The 18,748-nt window shown below is 36.4% G+C and overlaps 1 protein-coding gene across 1 annotated transcript in view; it reads left to right on the top strand.

Moving 5' to 3' along the window:
* The window catches only part of EPYC (epiphycan), a 35,948-nt gene extending 17,706 nt beyond the window's left edge, over positions 1 to 18,242 (top strand). The window contains exons 3-7 of the mRNA XM_043562049.1: positions 4,923 to 5,091; positions 9,948 to 10,106; positions 11,199 to 11,401; positions 12,718 to 12,813; positions 17,717 to 18,242. Of these exons, the coding sequence (XP_043417984.1) occupies positions 4,923 to 5,091; positions 9,948 to 10,106; positions 11,199 to 11,401; positions 12,718 to 12,813; positions 17,717 to 17,887 (798 nt within the window). The 3' untranslated portion in view covers positions 17,888 to 18,242. The remainder of the gene's footprint in view (positions 1 to 4,922; positions 5,092 to 9,947; positions 10,107 to 11,198; positions 11,402 to 12,717; positions 12,814 to 17,716) is intronic.
* Positions 18,243 to 18,748: the final 506 nt, after the last annotated feature.

Genomic DNA, 18,748 nt, shown 5'->3' with positions numbered 1-18,748 from the left:
AGGAGGCAAAGTCCCTCACCCAAGATCTCACAGATAGGCCAGAGTCAAGTTCATCCAGTCAAACCAATATGTTACCTTGCTTCTGCAAGGCCACTGTTCTTGTGGCTATTAAGAACAATAAAATGCCATTTAAAGATTTTAAGCAGAGGTTGGCAGTGATCAGTTCTGTCTTTTAAAGAGCTTATTCTCATTAGAGAGTGAACATATAATTGAGGAGATGCCAACTTCCTGTAAGTAGACTATTGCTGTATTCCTGGCAAGACAGGTAGCGACTTAGATTCTGGCCATAATGGTAGACATAGAAAAAAAAATAATGGTATTGATAGATGTTTAGAAAATAATACTGACAGGGAAAATGGACATAATGATCATTACTTAAATATAATGTTTGGCATAGACATTCATTCTGGTTGATTAGGTAACCGTAAAGACTGGCAAAACTTCCAGCATTTACAAATTCACTCATTCATTCAGTGATCTTTTCATCCATTCATGAAGGTAGGAATCGATTGAGTATCCTGAATTCTTTCATAGCTTTCTTTCTGTCACACATCAGTGACATTTTCATTAAGTGTTTCTTTGGAAACTTAAGTTCAGTTTAAGTGCTGAGATCAAAAGATATCAAAATATTAAAACACACACATACACACATACATTATGTTTTTTTAGCTGAAACACATGCTTAGCAGCAGCAAATGACTCTCCATCATCCTAAACAAGTATAAGCAGCATGTTCAGCAAGAGTCTGCAGTGACGGGGTTCCTGGCAAAGGAGGCAATTAGGAAGAGAAGTGTGGCTATTGTTTCCGAACACACTTCTTTTTTCATATTTTTACCATGAACTTAAGACAAATACATTAAGTAGACTCAATGGTAACAATGTTCCTCCAGGTCATTTAGATGTGCTTTTGGATGAGACAAGTGGATTTGATTAAATTTGTTTAAAACCAAATGTTATCACTTAAAATGGTGCTGAGTGCTTTTAGAAGATTTTTCTGTGGACACCTCTTCTGATTATTGGAGAATGAAAGTCTGAAATCTTTTGCAGTATTATTGATAATGAGATAAATATTGCTGGTAAAAGTCTCAGTACACATAACCTGGTCCAAGAAATGTAACTGAATCATTCTTCACTGTGAGTTCTTATGTCTCCAGGGGGCAGGGACCTCATCTAAGACCCTTGTGAGTTATTTCAGACCCCTTTTCCCAGGGACTGTATTGGGCTTACATGGAGTCAAGGCTGTGAAAGGTGCAGAGGCCAAGGTAGGCCTGATGACTCTTTTTGGCACTGTTATTGCTCTAACCTGACATCTGCTGACACTTCACTCTACCCAGGTCACTGCCTGTGGGCTATGCATTTGTCATCTCTGGTACAGATGTACTCTTTTATGTAGATAGTTTATGTCCACCATGACTACAGTTCTAAAGCCAGGTAAACAAGAGGATAGCTTAGGGGCACCTGGGTGGCTCAGTTAGTTGAGCATCTGACTGTTGATTTCAGCTCAGTTCATAGTTCCAGGGTCGTGGGATCAAGCCTTGTGTCTGGCTCTGTGAGGAGCATGGAGCCTGCTTAAGATTCCGTCTCTCTCTTCTCTCTGTCTCTCTCTCTCTCTCCCTCTGCCCTTCTCTCTAGTTTGTGTGAGCTCTCTCTCTTTCAAAAAGAAAAAAAGAAAAAGAAAGAAAAAGAAAAAGCTTACTGCACCCCAGTCAACTCAGAGACGTGCCTTGCTGGTGTTATGTCAAGAAGATATAGGGGCACCTGAGTGGCTCGGTCGGTTAAGTGTCCACCTCTTGGTTTCAGCAAAAAGCATGCTCTCACAGGTCATGGGTTCAAGCCCCACATCAGGCTCTCTGTGCTGACAGTGTGGAGCTTGGTTGGGAATTCTCTCTCTCTCTCCCTCTCCCTCTCAAAATAAATAAATAAACCTAAAAAAAAAAGATATGCAAGCACAGTGGTGGCTAAGTTCGAGGCCATGTGCAGGAGTGACCCTTTGCATTTATTGTGTTTGTAAAATCCAGGTAAACATAATAAACAGATCAAAAGAATTCAGTAAAAAAAAAAACAGTAAAACAAACAGACAAAAACAACAGGTCAGAGTAAAACAAGGAGGTAAAAGGAAAAACAACGGAGGAACATTCGGGAAGAATGAAGATTTCTATCACAGGCTCAGTTATATTTGCGTTTGAGTGTTGCCAGTTGTAGCCTAAGAAAAAGGGGCAGGGATGTTTTCTGGCTATTTGTGTTGATTCCCAAATTTAGGTTTCTGCAGGATAAGCATAAAAGTCAGCCCCATGGAGAGCCAGGTGGCTGTGCTTCCCTGGCCACATTTCTTTGCACGCATTGCCTCATAACTTCATATCGCAGTATGAAAATTGTTAAAAGAAAGGGGGAAAAAAGACAGAAGCTTAAATCATTTCTATTCAATAGTGAGAATAAATGGGTCTGCAATGCGAAAAGCTTACCAGGAACAGCACTTTGAGTTTATAGTTCTGTAATTTTGCTGAACTGAAAAGGCATTCCTTTCCCTTGGTCTTCAAAATGGTTCAACGTTCACATTTTATTAGCAAGTAAGCATGAACAAAACGGGTTTTGATAAGCACAAAAGCTGTTTTTTGCCTCATTATACTGGATGGCAAGTGAGATCTTACGGCTTCGCATCAAATCAGTGGAAAAAACAATTATCTGTAGAAAGTATGTGCAAACATTTTTCCTACAAAGCTAAAGATTCAAGGCGACGTGTCTGGAATGTGTTTCTCTCTTTAGGCTGCCTCCATTCCATGAAACATCTGTCTCAATTTCCGCTCTTCCTGGAGCCTCCTTTTGGTCTCTGCAGATCTATTCCTTCTAAATCTGCTTCATTCTGATCCTGCAGATGGAAACCGTATGTCTCCCTGCTTAAGGAAGTGTGCCCAATCTTCTCAAGTGGAGATTTCTGGCCAAGAGTTACAATATCTTCACGTATGGCTTCCTAATGCACCAAATACAGTATGAGATGCTTTTGGTTTGATTTCATGCTTTAAAATGCATTAAAGTGGGCATTAACACATTCATGATTCTTATCAGTAAAATCTCTAAAGTTAAATATAAAGCTGTGAATTAGATATAGTTTGGACAAGCAAGCTTATATTTAATAAGTACTTGTTGATCATCTATTACGCTACAGCCTTGAGTTACAAAGATAAGATATGTAACTCAGAGTGTCCCATGTAGTGGGCTTGGATAGGCAGGAAACTGGCGGAGTCACTACAATACAGGGAGGAAGGGCTGAAAGGGACAGACTCTCCAGAAACAGAAAAAGACACAATTCAGAAGTGTGAACTGACAAAAAAGTTTAGTGTTCCTTTAAAAGAGTAATTTTAGGGGCGCCTGGGTGGCGCAGTCGGTTAAGCGTCCGACTTCAGCCAGGTCACGATCTCGCGGTCCGTGAGTTCAAGCCCCGCGTTGGGCTCTGGGCTGATGGCTCAGAGCCTGGAGCCTGTTTCCGATTCTGTGTCTCCCTCTCTCTCTGCCCCTCCCCCGTTCATGCTCTGTCTCTCTCTGTCACAAAAATAAGTAAACGTTGAAAAAAAAAATTAAAAAAAAAGAGTAATTTTAATTTTCATCTGTGAAGCCACGCATTCAAATTTATTAAAAATAACATTAAATAATAAATGTATCTAAGTTTAAATATATTACAATTACCTGAAACAGCTATCTAAAATACCAAAATATCTGGCCTAATTACATACTTATTTCATACATGAAAGTAATATTGTGCATACCATTTGACATTAAATACATTAAAAGGTAATTTGTGGGTTTTTTTTTTTTGCTTATTTAATAAATGTGAATAAAGAAGAAAGGTGGGAAGAATCAAGCAGCCATATAAGGGTAGTAAAAGGAGAATCTGAGATTTCTGGATGCCATCAGGAAAGTAGACTCCCAAAGTGTGTCCTTCATGTTGCCAATGAACTATCTTGAGCAGATTTCCTGCCTAAGGTTATAAGATTGTCAGGAAGGTAGATATTTATTAAGTAATGCAAAGGAATAGACATTGAGACACGGGGAGGGATTTGAGAGTAAGCGGTTATTCTAAATGCAAATGGTGTTCTTAAAAGCAGTAGTAACTCATTACCTAAAATATGCAAGAAAAGAACACCATGTATAATCTAAAATATAATCTCTGAAAAAATATTTGAGTATTTTTTTTCCATTTTAACAGATGCCTTCTATTGTCAAAACTCTCACAAAAGCCAATTTTAACAAACCCAAATATTGTTGGTAATACTTGTTATTCAAATTAAAATTGAAAGTATATGAGAAATTGCACATGATAAAATCATATAGTTTTCATATACCCATACATATTTTTTTCATTTTAGTAGAAAGGACACTTCTCAGTAAAACTATTGGAAGTGTAAATTGTAAAGAAACAGAATATTTGAATCTAGGAAACTAAGGATGAAAAGGACCAGAGCATACACATTAATTTCTTAATAGTGATTATCTTCAAGCAGAGTGGAATCAGGGTTTCAGGGTGAAGGGGACTTTGGGATTTTATTCTGCACACTCCTGGATTAATTTAAATCTTCCACAACAATAATGCATTCTTGCAATGCTATGTATTTATAAAACAATAAATGAGGTTTTTAAAAAATAAATAATCATATAAGAATGTTTTAAAGAGCAAGATAATCACCCCCCCAGAAAAAAACATGGGCATTGGAAATTATTACTAAGATTTGAAAAACAAAATTAATTAAACCCAACAATAACAATAACTAGAACCACATGTGCTCTCCCTGGCAAGCTGTCCTGTAGTGTTGAACTTCAGAACACCAGTGCCCTCTTGTGGCAAAAAAAAAAATGGATACATTTAAAATTTGTGTCCCTACCACACAGGGGGGTTGAGGCTTCCTGGTGAAATTTTGTTTCTTTTCCAGATTGAAATAGCCACAGTGATGCCTTCTGGGAACAGAGAGCTTCTCACCCCACCCCCACAGCCAGAGGAAGCTGAAGAAGAGGAGGAGGAGTCCACCCCTAGACTTATCGATGGCTCTTCCCCACAGGAGCCTGAGTTCACTGGGGTTCTGGGTCCACACACCAATGAAGGTCAGGTCCATCAAAGCTGATGTGAATGAAGTCCACTTGGTCATACCGCAACACCGTCAAGCTCCAAGGCCATAGGCAGTCCACATGACTCACAGAGAAAGTTTTGCTACAGGCTAGGTTTGAAGCAGGAGATATGTATTTTGCATTCAAATATAAAGGAGTTTTAATAATTCATAAAAAGCAGTTTTGATAATTAATTTAATAATTAAATAAGCTTTGGCATGATAGAAATGATCAAATAACCAAATCTGGGGACGAAAACATTCGCCTAGCATCGTTACTCAAAATCTTTGTGGTGGAACGCATTTCTAGAACAAAGAGTATACAGTTAGCAAGATGAGAATCGATGCCTGACAGATGAGGCCACAGCAGTTCAGGATGATAAGGTAACGACAGCTGATTGGGTTGACGGCAATAATGCTAATATTTTACATTGACCGGGCACATACTACCTGTGGGCCATAAGGCTCAGCGCTTCATATTCTCTCACTTGACTACCACCACCCGCGTGTAAAGGTGTGAGGATTAATCTTTTCATCGTTAATAGCTCAAAAATGGTAGGAACTTGTCGGAGATCACGCAGCTGTTAGTGTCACACACTGAGTTCAAAGCAAGCCCGTTCCGATTCTTGTCTGTGTACTTATTGGAACAGTCTTCTTCTCTCACTCAGTCCTAGGGAGCAGCAGAGAGGAAGGCATTCCATAGCCCTGAACTCCATCTTGTACAGCCTGAGGGTGACCTAAGCCACGGCCGTTAGGAGTTCCTGAGGCTAGATGTGATTCTATGATCTATGTTTCTTGTTAGAATTCGTCCGTGTCACCCCTGGAGGCACTCCAGTGGACTCCCACCAGAATAGTTTCACACACAGAGGATGGCATAGTGAGGGGGTGTACCAAAATGAGCAGAGTTCCCATTGCAAAGGTTTATTTAGTACAGAGAGTGTCTCTGGACTGGAACTTCTGGAGCTACGAAACTTATCTTAAAACGGACTGCTGTTTTCGTGGATATTTTTCTCTAGTACAGGGAGACAGACGTGTAAACAAATGGAGGGGCAATAATGTGTAATAGGTAATATGACAAAAGGCTGCACAGAACATACTGAGAGAGAAAGCAGGGGAGCGCATTCAAATCCCAGCTTTGGGACTTGCTGGGAACACAATCTTGAGCAAGACATTCACCATATTTTGCCTTAGTTTCCTCACCCAAAATGTGGGATAACAAATAATACAACTTTCTTCATAGAGTTGTTGTAAGAATTGAATGAATGAATTTAGTGCCTGACCCACAGTAACATAATAAATGTTATTCTCGTTACTCCACTATTGATAAAAGAGCTTATTTTTTAAAAATTCTCAACAAATATTTCAGTGTACAATACAGGTTTGCTAACTATGGGCACTATGTTGTACAGCAGACCTCAACAGCTGACTTATTTTGCATAAGCGAAAATTTACATGTGTTGAGCAGCAACTCCCCAGCCCCTGGTAGGCACCAACCTACTCTCTGCCTCTACCGGGTTTTAACTGTTCACCAGTAAGTGATGTAAAAGATTGTCTTTTGTAAAATGCTGCCTATACGCCAACCGCTAAAACATTTTATGTATATCAACCCTTTGAAGAGTCAGAATGATACTCTGTACTAAGTATTATTATTTCCGCTTTACAAATAGGACAACTAAAACTCCAACATAGGATAAAAGTTGTGCAAGATCATGGCCGTGGTACTTAGCTGTGCTGAAATGCAAATAGCGACCCCTCTATCCTAAGCCAATACTTCAAGTGAATACATTATATTCTTACCGCATAGCTAACATTCTAAGAAGTAGTAGAGCACGCTACAAATAAAAACATGCAGATACACACACGATAGAAAGAAACGTAAGTATCCAGCAGAAAGTTTTCAGCAGGGAAATTAAACATATATAGAACGTTACTCACTTTTAAGTTATTTCAGATCCTTCAGAAGTTGACTGCTCTGGCACTGTTACCTATACTCAGGTCTTTCAGCCAAGCCAGAAACAACAGAAAAACATAACGCCCAATCTTTTCAAAAGCTTTAGATTTTGAAAATTGTGTTCAGTTTTTGAAATTATGGCTCAATAATGTCAGGTTTGAACCCATAAAAAAAATCTATGGCTTTAGAAAAAAAAAGTTATCTGCAAAGTAGTCTGAGGGTGAGTAATGAAGTTAAAATTTTACACTTGACCTTAGCCAAAAGGCTGAGAAGCGATGAAGTTAAAATTTTAATTCACATTTTATCCACAGAAAAATCAGCACCAGATATGCTAAACTTTAAAATTAAATTTAAATCTTATACATGCATCATAGCTAAATAGCTTGGAAGGAACTATTTAGAGCATTAATAATCAAAATATCATATTTTTTTACTATGAATACAAATTTCTAAAAATAATTTTCTGAAGCCATATAAAATAAGCTTGGGTTATGAGTGGAAAAGCTAGAATTAAAATATAACTGGCGTGAATATATATAAATTACCTTAAGCAATTACTGCTAAATTAGCAAGGCAATGAAAATATAGAAGAATCAAATACTTATTTTAAAAAGATATATATGTGGTAAATATTAATTTATAATGAATTGAAAATTAGCAAGTGTTCAATATTTTATAGTTCCCCTTAAATTTTCTTTCCTAGATTTCCATTCCTAAAATAGTTTTCATTCCCAGAGCTGTTATTGTAAATAATTTCCCTACTTGGTGATAGCAATAAGACCTTAGTAGGTGCACTAATAATTCTTGATCACAAACCACAAGTAGATCCCTCCGCGAAGGCAACCAAATGTCCAGGTCTGCCTGGGAGTGAGGCATCCCATAGTGGGGGGGTTTCAAGGCTAACACCAGGAAAGTCCCAGCTAAACTGGGATGAACTGATCACTGAGCGATTGCAAGGAAGCTCTTCCATCACTTTCGTCTAGTTTCTCTCATGGCTATTTCACATTCTCCATCTCACATCTTAACCACCCTTCTCCTCCTCCTCCCTTTTTTCTTCAAGCTCATCAGAGAGCCAAGCCTCTTGCTCAACAGTGAAAATGCAATCTTCTGGTCAGCAGCTCTTGGTCTTTCTGTTTTGAGATGTAATCTTTACCTACATGGACATGCACGCACCTTATCTCCCTGTCCTCCTTTCACAACAGATGGACTGTCCTCTCAAATACAGGATGCGATCTTGCCCACTGTGGCTTTGAGTCCATGTCTTACCGCCCTCTCAGGATCCTTTTGATCTTCAAATTCTACTTTGGATCTCTGTCTACAAATTTCTCCTGCTTCAGTCAATTTACACACTGCATATATATTTGCTTATACTTATCACCATCTCTCTTTCCTCCTTCACAGTTAAACATCTCACTAGCATTGTCTATATCTGCTGTAACTACTTCCTCACCCTCAACTCCCTCCTCAATTGGCTGTTAATCTGGCTTCTAGCCCCATCACTCTGTAGCTCTTACTGAAGTTGTATATAACCACCGCAGTAACTAACCCAAAAGACATTTTCAGTCCTTAAATTACCTGACATCTCAGCAGCTTTAGAATGTTTTCTATTCCCTTTTCCTTTAAACTCTCTCTCTCTCCATTTGGCCTCCATAATATCTCCCCATCTTATCTTGCTCCTTTCCTTCTGGTCATTGCATTTCTGTCTTCCTTTGAAGCTCACTGTCCTCTACATGACCACTAAACAGAGACTGAAGGAGGGATGTGTGTATGTGTGTGTGTGTGTGTGCACATGTGATAGAGAAATATAGATCAATATGTTGAGACATAACGCAGCTTCACAAATACCTTTTGGATATGTTGCCTTTTCAACATGTCACCATGACCCCAACCAAGCAACTATCATCTTTTATCTAGGCAGCAAGTCATCTCCACTCTGTCCACTTGCCCTCCCTCAGTCTTCTATGACAACTTCAAGCAGAGTGTTTTCTTAATCTGTGCAAATCTGATCATGTAATAACTTGCCCATCCTCAGGATAAGGAACAAAACCTGTAATAGCACAGCCTATAAGGCCTCTGCACGGTCTCCCCCATACATTTCAATGTAGTCTGTGCTATAGACACATGGACCATCTTTTAGTCCCTCCAAAGTGAAGGGCCTTTGCAAATGCTGCTTCCTCTGCCTGGGTACTCTTTCCTCCCACTTGCATGGTTAACTCCTTCTGTTCTTGCAGATCTCAACTCAGTTATCACCTCCTCAGAGAACCATGACTGTCAGACTGAGCCAGATTCCCCTATTTTATGCTCATATATTTCATGACATTTTTCACAGTTACCATTTTATTTATTTGTGTCATTAACACTTATCTTACATAGAAGATCATAAAATAGAACTGTGTCTCCTCATGCTCCTCACTATTTCACCAGCTAGCATAGTGTCATTTACATAGAAAGAATTCAATAAATATATTGAATGAATTAATATTAATGATCATTACTCTGTCATTTTTCTTGAAGCAGGGTTTGTTTCAGTGAGGTGTTTAATTATTAAACCAAAGACTTAATAAAAATAGTATGTGTGATGTTTTAACTTTATGAAAACCAGTCTTACTATTTACATTCGAAAAGAGAATTTCTAATAAGCATAAAAGCAACAACCACACTTTATCCACTCAGTAATTTGAAATAAAATTTACAACATTACAAAGAATATACTAATCATCATGGCAGCTTTCCTTGGTACGTTTGACTTTAACTTCTATTTATAGAAAACTATATGATAAAATACGAAATATCCCAGGGTAGTCTATATGAGACCCTAATATTATTTAACAAACATCTAATCACAGTATTTCTTGGAAATTGCTTTTGTTACTTACACATAATTATTTGCCTCTACCTTGTAGACTTTCCAACCTGCCTTCTGTGTACATGTATAAGTACCACCGTATACTGTGATGACCATGAACTTGATGCTATTCCACCGCTGCCCAAGAACACCGCTTATTTCTATTCCCGCTTCAACAGAATTAAAAAGATCAACAAAAATGATTTTGCAAGCCTAAGTATGGATGACAGCATTAATACCATTTCTTCTTTACAGACTTTTCCAAAATTTTTGCACTATAAAATGTTGGTACTAAAAATGAACCTTGGATATGAAAATTGGCCCATAAACAACTCTTTTCTTATTTAAATATTTGAAGGTTATTTTTAATTGTATTAAAAATGATGACGAATTAAAGGTCATTATGAAACTATATAGTTGATATTTTCAAATGAGCTATTTTCAAGAAATAGAATCATAAGTGTGTATATTTTATAGGCTAAAATTCATTATCATGTTATGACATTGAGTAAAATGTCATGGTCATATATTTACTAGGATTTGGGTTGTTTGAATAGATTCCCATTAAAGCACAGTTGCTTTATGATTGATGCATAAAAGCCTACATTCTGACTTAATAATTTTGGCAACTTAGAAAAGTTTTTACAAAACTTTATAAAGTGTTTTATAAAGTGTCTTTATAAAGTGGTTTGATCATTTGAGAATTTCTTTTTAATGCCTTTGTATTTTAATGCTAATGTATCTATGACTATTAGAAAATACAGCAATCTGGCATCAGTGAGGAAAACCTTTTAAATGGTAAAATCTAGACAAAGCTTATGAAGAATATAGGGAAAGCACAAGTTATCTTAAATATAATGTTTTGTTAAAGTTATGCTTTTTTTAAAAATTTTTTAATGTTTATTTAGTTTTGAAAGAGAGAGAGAGAGGACAGAGTACAAGTCAGGGAGGGGCAGAAAGAGAGAGTGAGACACAGAATCCAAAGCAGGATCCAGGCTCTGAGCTGTCAGTACAGAGCCTGACGCGGGACTGGAACTCACAAACCACAAGATCATGACCTGAGCCAAAGCCGCAGCTTAACCAACTGAGCCACCCAGGCACCCCTAAAGTTATGCTTACTTATAAGTGTATAAAAAAATATGTATAGCACTGGGTGGAAGCAATTAAATTTGTATGTAAAGTAGTTAGAAATAATTATTTTATTAATTGTCCATTGATAATTAAATTCATTGTTAATTTATATTCATATTTTTATGCGAGCACAACATATTCAACACTATTTAACTACTTCTTTCATTTTTCCTTCTAGATGACTTAAAAAGAATTGATCTGACTTCAAATCTAATATCTGAGATTGATGAGGATGCATTCAGAAAGCTACCTCAACTCCGAGAGCTTGTCCTGCGTGACAACAAAATAAGGCAGCTCCCAGAATTGCCAAACACTTTGACATTTATTGATATTAGCAACAATAGGCTGGGGAGGAAAGGAATAAAGCAAGAAGCATTTAAAGTGAGTTTTAAGTTTGGATATGGAAGACTTTAATCTTTCCACCTCATTTGCTGTCATTGACTAGCTTTTTTATTTCCATAAGGAAAGTCTCAATTTTATGAGACTTTTAACTACTAAAAACAAAACAGAACAAAACAACAAACAAAACCTGTAAGTACTACTTATCAAGTTTTGGGGAAATATTGTGCTCTGGTAAGTTCTGAGGCTAGTCAAACAACAAGAACAGAAAGCAGAGTGAGACTAAGGAGTTGGTTCTCCCTGGAACACCAGTCTACAAGGCGCACCTAGAAATGGTGTAAGCCAGACAATTTGTATTTCCCAGGAACTCCGCTCAAGGCGAATATTTTACATGGCTTAAAGGATAACTACTTGTGCAGGGTGAGGGAGTTGCGTTGAATAGAGAAGTCTTCTAAATCACTTTGTAAAAAGGATGGATTCAGTTAATCTTAGAAATTTTATTTTCTAAATGAAAGAAGCAAGTCTGAGGCTAGAATAACAGCATAGAGTATGAAAACACTCACCAACCAGCTTTCATACCCTCTCTTTGTTCAAGCTGCTCTTCTAAATCTATGCCAAACAAACAAATTTAAAATACTATTTGAAGAGACACCATGTTATTCCCAGGGAGAGTACAGAGAGCTGTGTGGACCCATTAGCACTAAGCAATGGCGAAAGTTCCATTTCTCCACTAGCTCTCCCATAACATTACCCTGGTAAGGCAGTGGAGTTAGGACACCTTACTGTATGTAGTCTGCCAAGGGTCAAAGTTCAGTCTCCCCATTCAGCTTTTGTTGGCATGGGTGATGGTGAGTCACAGTTTATTCTGTAGTATTTGGCTAGAGTAGACCTCTTATTGTTTAAATGTTTTTTGTTTTTTATCTTGTTATGCTGCCCTTTTCCCGTTATTTGAACTAGAAAGAATAGGATATTGTTGGAGAGAAACTCTTTTCTCTATCCATAAAAAATAAAGGACCTTCCTACGCCTTACCCAAATCTTCAAAACCTTATTGCAGAAGATCTTCCATGGGAAGACACTGCCTTGCTTAAACTGAAGAAGTTAGAGTGCACAAAGCAAGGTTCTTCCTACAGCTCCAGAAACACTTTACACTTTCATCAAGAAAGATTTGCTTACAGTTAATTCTTACAAAACTCATTTGAATTGTCTAGCAACTAGAGAACTAATCTGCTTCACCCTTGCAAAACAAGACCTGGATGGGCATGTGTTATTTTACAAGTAGTTGAAAGAACAGGGAATGGAAAATACAACTATGGCACCGCTAATTTCCACTAAGTCCCTACATTTGGAATGTTTACAGGATATGTATGATCTCCATCATCTCTACCTCACCGATAACAATTTGGACCACATCCCTCTGCCACTCCCAGAAAACCTACGGGCCCTTCACCTCCAGGTAAGCTTCTACTAGTAAGGTACGCTCAATAGCTCCATGGAAAACAAAAGCAAAGAGGAGGAAGCTGGGAGGCAAAAACTGTTTATAATGTCCTGTTGACACACAGTCACCATTTTTCTTCTTCTTCTCCTCCCTTTATTCGCTCTCTCACTCTCTATCTGAGTGCAAGGTCTTTGTATATTCATGCTTCTGTCTATACTGTTTTATTTCTGATAACCATAGTCTCTAAAGATTTTCAGTCTTTGTTAAATCTTAATACACCTTTCTGGCACATGAAATTACTTTTGAAAAAAAAAAAATCAAAACCTTTATCTCCTGAAGAAATGTGTGAGAATTGGAAATGGAAGAGAAAAAGGCGGAAAGAAATTTTTAATTTAATTCCTGGCTTTCAGGAGGAAAAAAAAATGTCGATTTTAGCTTTTGATTTTAGGTTTTATGTATTGAATTAAATTCAATCCTAGGACATTCCTATCTGCTGAGGGATGACAGACTTCCAACTCTCTGGATTAAGAGATTATTACTGCTGTCTGTGATAATACTGACCCTACAAAGTAAATTGGTCTCTGATGTTGCATTCAAACACAATGGATTTGTATATACAATATGACATTAAAAAATAAAAAGTAATTGGCTTCACATACCCTACTCTAAGGTTTAAAAGGGTATCATTAAGTGCACCCTTTAAAACATTTCTCTTCTCATGACCACTTTATCAACATGCAGTATATAGCTGTTTTTAAGTTGTTTTTTTTTTTTTTGAGAGACAGAGGATGCAAGTGGGGAAAAGGCAGAGAGAGAGGGAGAGAGAGAATCCAAAGCAGGTTTCACACTACTAGGGTAGAGCCTAATGCGAGGCTCAAACCCATGAACCACGAGATCTTGACCTGAGCTGAAGTCAGACGCTTGAAGAGAGCCACCTACGCACGCCTAGCTATTTTAATTTACATTGTTTTCCATTTGTATTTATTTTTAATGCTTATATAAAAATCTCCAATTTTGATTCATTTCAAATGTCTGCCAAATATATATATATATATATATATATATATATATATATATATAGTAATTAAGAATGAAGGCTCTGGCAAAAGCAGATTCCCCAGGATGAAATTCTACTCCCAACACTATCTAAAGATTGGATAAAATAGCTGAACCTCCCTGCACCACAGTTATAGGAACATGGTAAGTTCTTACATGTGAGGCACAATTATTATTAACAGCAGGTACCTATTACCTATCAAAGAAAATAGTAGAGCACATAGGCACTAAATCTGTTATTCCTGATGGACACTTTGTAATGAGAAGAGGGTCAATTCAACAGAATGATAAAATGATTATCCACATATATGCACCTAACAATGTATAATTATATATTCCTATATATTATTATTAATCATTATTACGTTATTATAATAATGACTATAAACAGTATGCCTCAAATTGTGTGAAGCATGAATAGAAGTGAAGGTAGAAATAGACAATTCAACAAGAAGTTGGATCTTCAATACTTCACTTTTAATAATGGGTAGAATGCTAGTCATAAGATCAACTAGGAAACAGTTCAAGAAGATCTTAGCAGCATCTGGTTGATCTATATATCAACCAGACTTAACAGTCACCTACAGAACATTCTACCCAACAACAGCAAAATATACATGGTTCTCAAGTGTTCAACGAACATTTACCAGGATAGATCATATGGTAGGCCACAAAACTGGCCACAACAAATTGAAAAGAATTGAAATTATGCAAAGTACATCTGAGTATAATGGAATTAAAATAGAAATCAATAACAAAGGAAATCGGGAAAATTTACAAGTATGTGGACATTTAACAACATTTTCCTAATTAACAATGAGTTAAAAAAGAAATCCAATAAATGATTTAAGCAAGGTAGTAGGTAACAAAATCAATATACAAATATTAATTGTATATGTATACACTATAAATGAACAATTTGAAAATGAAATTAAGAAAACAATTCCATTTTTTATTAATCACAAAATAATAAAGCACCTAAGAATAATTTTCACAAAAAAAAGTACAAGATATATAGTTGGAATACATATTGTTGAAAGACTTCTGCACAGCAAAGGAAATAATCAACAGAGAGAGGAGATAATCTATAGAATGAAAGACGATATCTACAAACTATACATCTGATAAGGGGTTAGTATTCAAAATATATGCACAACTCAAATAACTCAATAAAATATCGACTATATTGGCCAAGTACCTAAATAGGCATTTCTTAAAAGGAAACATACAAATAGCCAACAGGTATATGCAAAGATGCTCAACATCACTAATCATAAGGGAAATGCAAATCAAAGCCACGGTGAGATGTCACCTCGTTGAATGTCTATTATCAAAAAGACCAAAGATAACAAGTGTTGACAAGGATGTGGAAAAAAGGGAACCCTTGTCTGCTATTGGTGCAAATGTAAGGGGTACAGGCATTCTAGAAACTGGTATGGAGGTTCTTCAAAAAGTTAAACAGAACTACCATATGATCCAGCAATCAATCCCATTTCCAGATATATATTCAAGGGAGAAACTAAATCAATATCTCGAAGAGGTATCTGCACTTTCAAGGTCACTGCAGCATTACTAACAGTTGTCAAGATATGGAAGCAACCTAGGTGTCTCTCAATGGACGAATGGATAAAGAAATTTTGGTATATGTATACAATGGGTAATTATTAATTCTTTAAAAAAGAAAAGAAATTCACCAGGCACCTGGGTGGCTCAGTCGGTGAAGCCTCCAACTTGATTTTGGCTCAGGTCATGATCTCACGGTTCGTGAGTTTGAGCCCTGCATCGGACTCTGTGCTGACAGTGCTGAGCCTGCTTGGGATTCTCTCTCTTTCTCTCTCTCTCTCTGTCCCTCCAGCTCGCTCTCTCTTTCTCTCAAAATAAATAAATACACTTTTAAAAAAATAAAAAGAAAAAATTCAAAAAAAAATCTGCCATTTACAACAACATGGGTGAGAACATTATGCTGAGGGAAATAAGTCAGACACAGAAAGACACATATTATAAGACGTCACATGTAGAATCTAAAAAAGTCTAACTCAAAGAAGAGAGTAGAATGGTGGTTGTCAGGGTTTGGGGGCTGGGGCATATGGGAACATGTTAGTCAAAGAATAAAAAGTTTTAGTTATTCAGAATGTATTAAGTTCTGGAGATACAATGTAATACAGCATGGTGACTATAGTTAAGAATACTATACTGTGTACTTGAAATTTGTTGACAGTAGTGGATCTTAAGTGTTCTTACCAGAAACACACATAAAGGTAACCATATGAGGTGATGGAAACGTTAATTAGCTTGATTGTGGTAATCATTTCACCATGTATACATGTATCAAAACATTATGCTGTATACCTTCAATGTATGTAATTTTATCTGAGGAAAAATAGATCTAAATGAAGGAAAGATAGCCCATATTCATTGTTTGGATGACTTAATATTAAGATGGAAATAATCCCCAAATTGATCCATAGATCTTTTATACAGAAAGTCAAAGTAATCCACTAAACCATTTGAACTTAAATGAGTTCAGCAATGTGGCAGGTGATAAAATCAATATAAAATATCAATTGCTCAATACACTAGCAATGAACTCAACCACAATGAGGTACCACTTCACATCCACTTGGTCAGCTAAAATAAAAAAGACAGACAATTACAAGTGTTGGTTAGGATGCAGAGAAAATTGGAACACTCATACATTGTTGGTGGGAATCTAAAATGGTGCAGCTACTTTGGAAAACAGTCCAATACCTCCTTGAAATGTTAAACATAGAGTTACTGTATGACCCACAATTCAACTCCCAGGCCTATATGCAGGAGAACTGAAAACATCTGTCAACACAAAACTTGTATGCAAATGTTCATAGAAGCATTATTCATAAAAGCCAAAAGTATAAACAATCCAAATTTCTGTAGCTGATGAATTGGTAAAAATGTGGTTATGTCCACACAATGGAATATTATCAGGCAATAAAAAACAAACAAGTGCCGACACATGGTACAAAATACATAAACCTTAAAAATACAATTGGAAATGAGAGAACCCAGTCACAGAAGATGATATGTGATTTCATTTACATAAAATATCAAAGTAGGAACATCCATAAAAACAAAAAGTAGATTAGAAATCATCAGGGGCTAGAGATAGAGAAAAATGGTGGGGGGTGGGGGGGGAAGTAATTGCTAACATCTATGGGATTTGGGGGGCTGTTTAAAGTGTTCTAAATTAAATTATGGTGATGGTTGTATAGCTCCATGACTATCTTAAAAACCACTGAACCACACACTTAAAGTGAATGAATTTTACGTTATGTAAAATATATCCAATAAAGCTATTTTTAAATACATATTTCTGGGCCCTGCGTATCTCCCTAAGATTTGCTCACTCTCTCCCTCACTTTATTGACTTCAGCCATTTTGACTTTTTTCCCATTCTTGAACATTCCATGGTAATTACTCAGATTGAACATGGTGTTCTCTCTCCCTGCAATATTCCTACCTTGGCTCTTTCCATTCTCAGCTCCATTGCTACCTCTTAAGATGACTTTCCACAGTGACCACCCTTCCTTTTCCCTACTCAACATTTTTAGATACAACATTTTAAATTTGTTTTCTCGCTTTCTTATTTTACATTTCTATTACTGAAATGTAAGCTCCATTAGGGCAAGCACATGTCTACTTTGTGCTTCAATGATTTAATCCCCACTGTCTAGAAAGTGTTCAATGCATAATGATCCCTAACATGCATTTTTGGATAAGAGAAAAAACAAAAGAATAAAAATGGGGGTGAGGCAAAATGCACTATGTTATTAATCAATACGAGGCATATGTTATATTTTGTCTTATAATTTATTATCATCTCTTTTAGAATAACAACATTTTGGAGATGCATGAAGATACTTTCTGCAACATTAAAAATTTGACTTATATCCGTAAGGCGCTAGAGGATATTCGATTGGATGGAAACCCTATCAATCTCAGCAAAACTCCTCAAGCATACATGTGCCTACCTCGTTTGCCTATTGGGAGTCTTGTCTAATTGCGGATAACGGTTAGCATTATGATGCCTGCTATAACGAAACAATTCTTACTGCTCTCTTCGGAAACAAAAGCTCAGCATACTTTCAAATAGTGTTCTGAAAAATGATATAATTTCACAAAATACAACTAAAAGTTTTAAGATATGATGACAGTTTATCAATTTAAGCAAACACCAGATAAGTCAAGGATAAAAACAAATGATGTACAGAAAGAGTGAAACCAAATGATAAAAAAAATATGTATCTATTTCGCAGATATTCTTGAAAATCACATGTAACTTGCAGGCTTTAAAGATTTCTGTCCCATATAGTTTCAAGTTAAGTACATAATAAAGAAAAAATTTTAAATGAGCACTTTAGGTGTATTGTCAAGATTTAGATTTTTTTAATTAAACTTTCCTTTTCCTTTTTTTTTCCACTAAAGCATGTTTCTGTTTCCAAATTTATTAAAGAAAATCAAAGAGAGAATAAAAGTATTTGAAATCTACAATGGCCTTGTGGGCAAATATTCACTATAATGCAACATACAAATAATTATATCCAACAACAACAACAACAACAACAAAAAACATGGCTTTGGTTGTTGAATAATAATGTTTTATCACCTTAAAGATCTATCAACTCATTTTAGAACCTTGCTTAAATGGAAATTTGTTGGCATATGTCATAAGATGGTGGTGTAGTAGGAAGACTTCAGGCTTGTCTCATCCCTTGAACACAACTAGATAACTATCGAATCATTCTGTTGGTATATCTTTATGCCTGTGAACAAAATAAAGTTTATAAACTAGAAAACAGAAAATGGATGATATGAGAGCTACATTAGGGAAGAAGCTAAGGAATGCTTTCTAAGGTAAGTT

The sequence above is a fragment of the Prionailurus bengalensis genome, chromosome B4 (assembly GCF_016509475.1).
Source record: "Prionailurus bengalensis isolate Pbe53 chromosome B4, Fcat_Pben_1.1_paternal_pri, whole genome shotgun sequence".
Taxonomy (NCBI): domain Eukaryota; kingdom Metazoa; phylum Chordata; class Mammalia; order Carnivora; family Felidae; genus Prionailurus; species Prionailurus bengalensis.
Note: the sequence above shows the minus strand (reverse complement) of the source record. Positions and strands in the feature narration are given on the sequence as shown.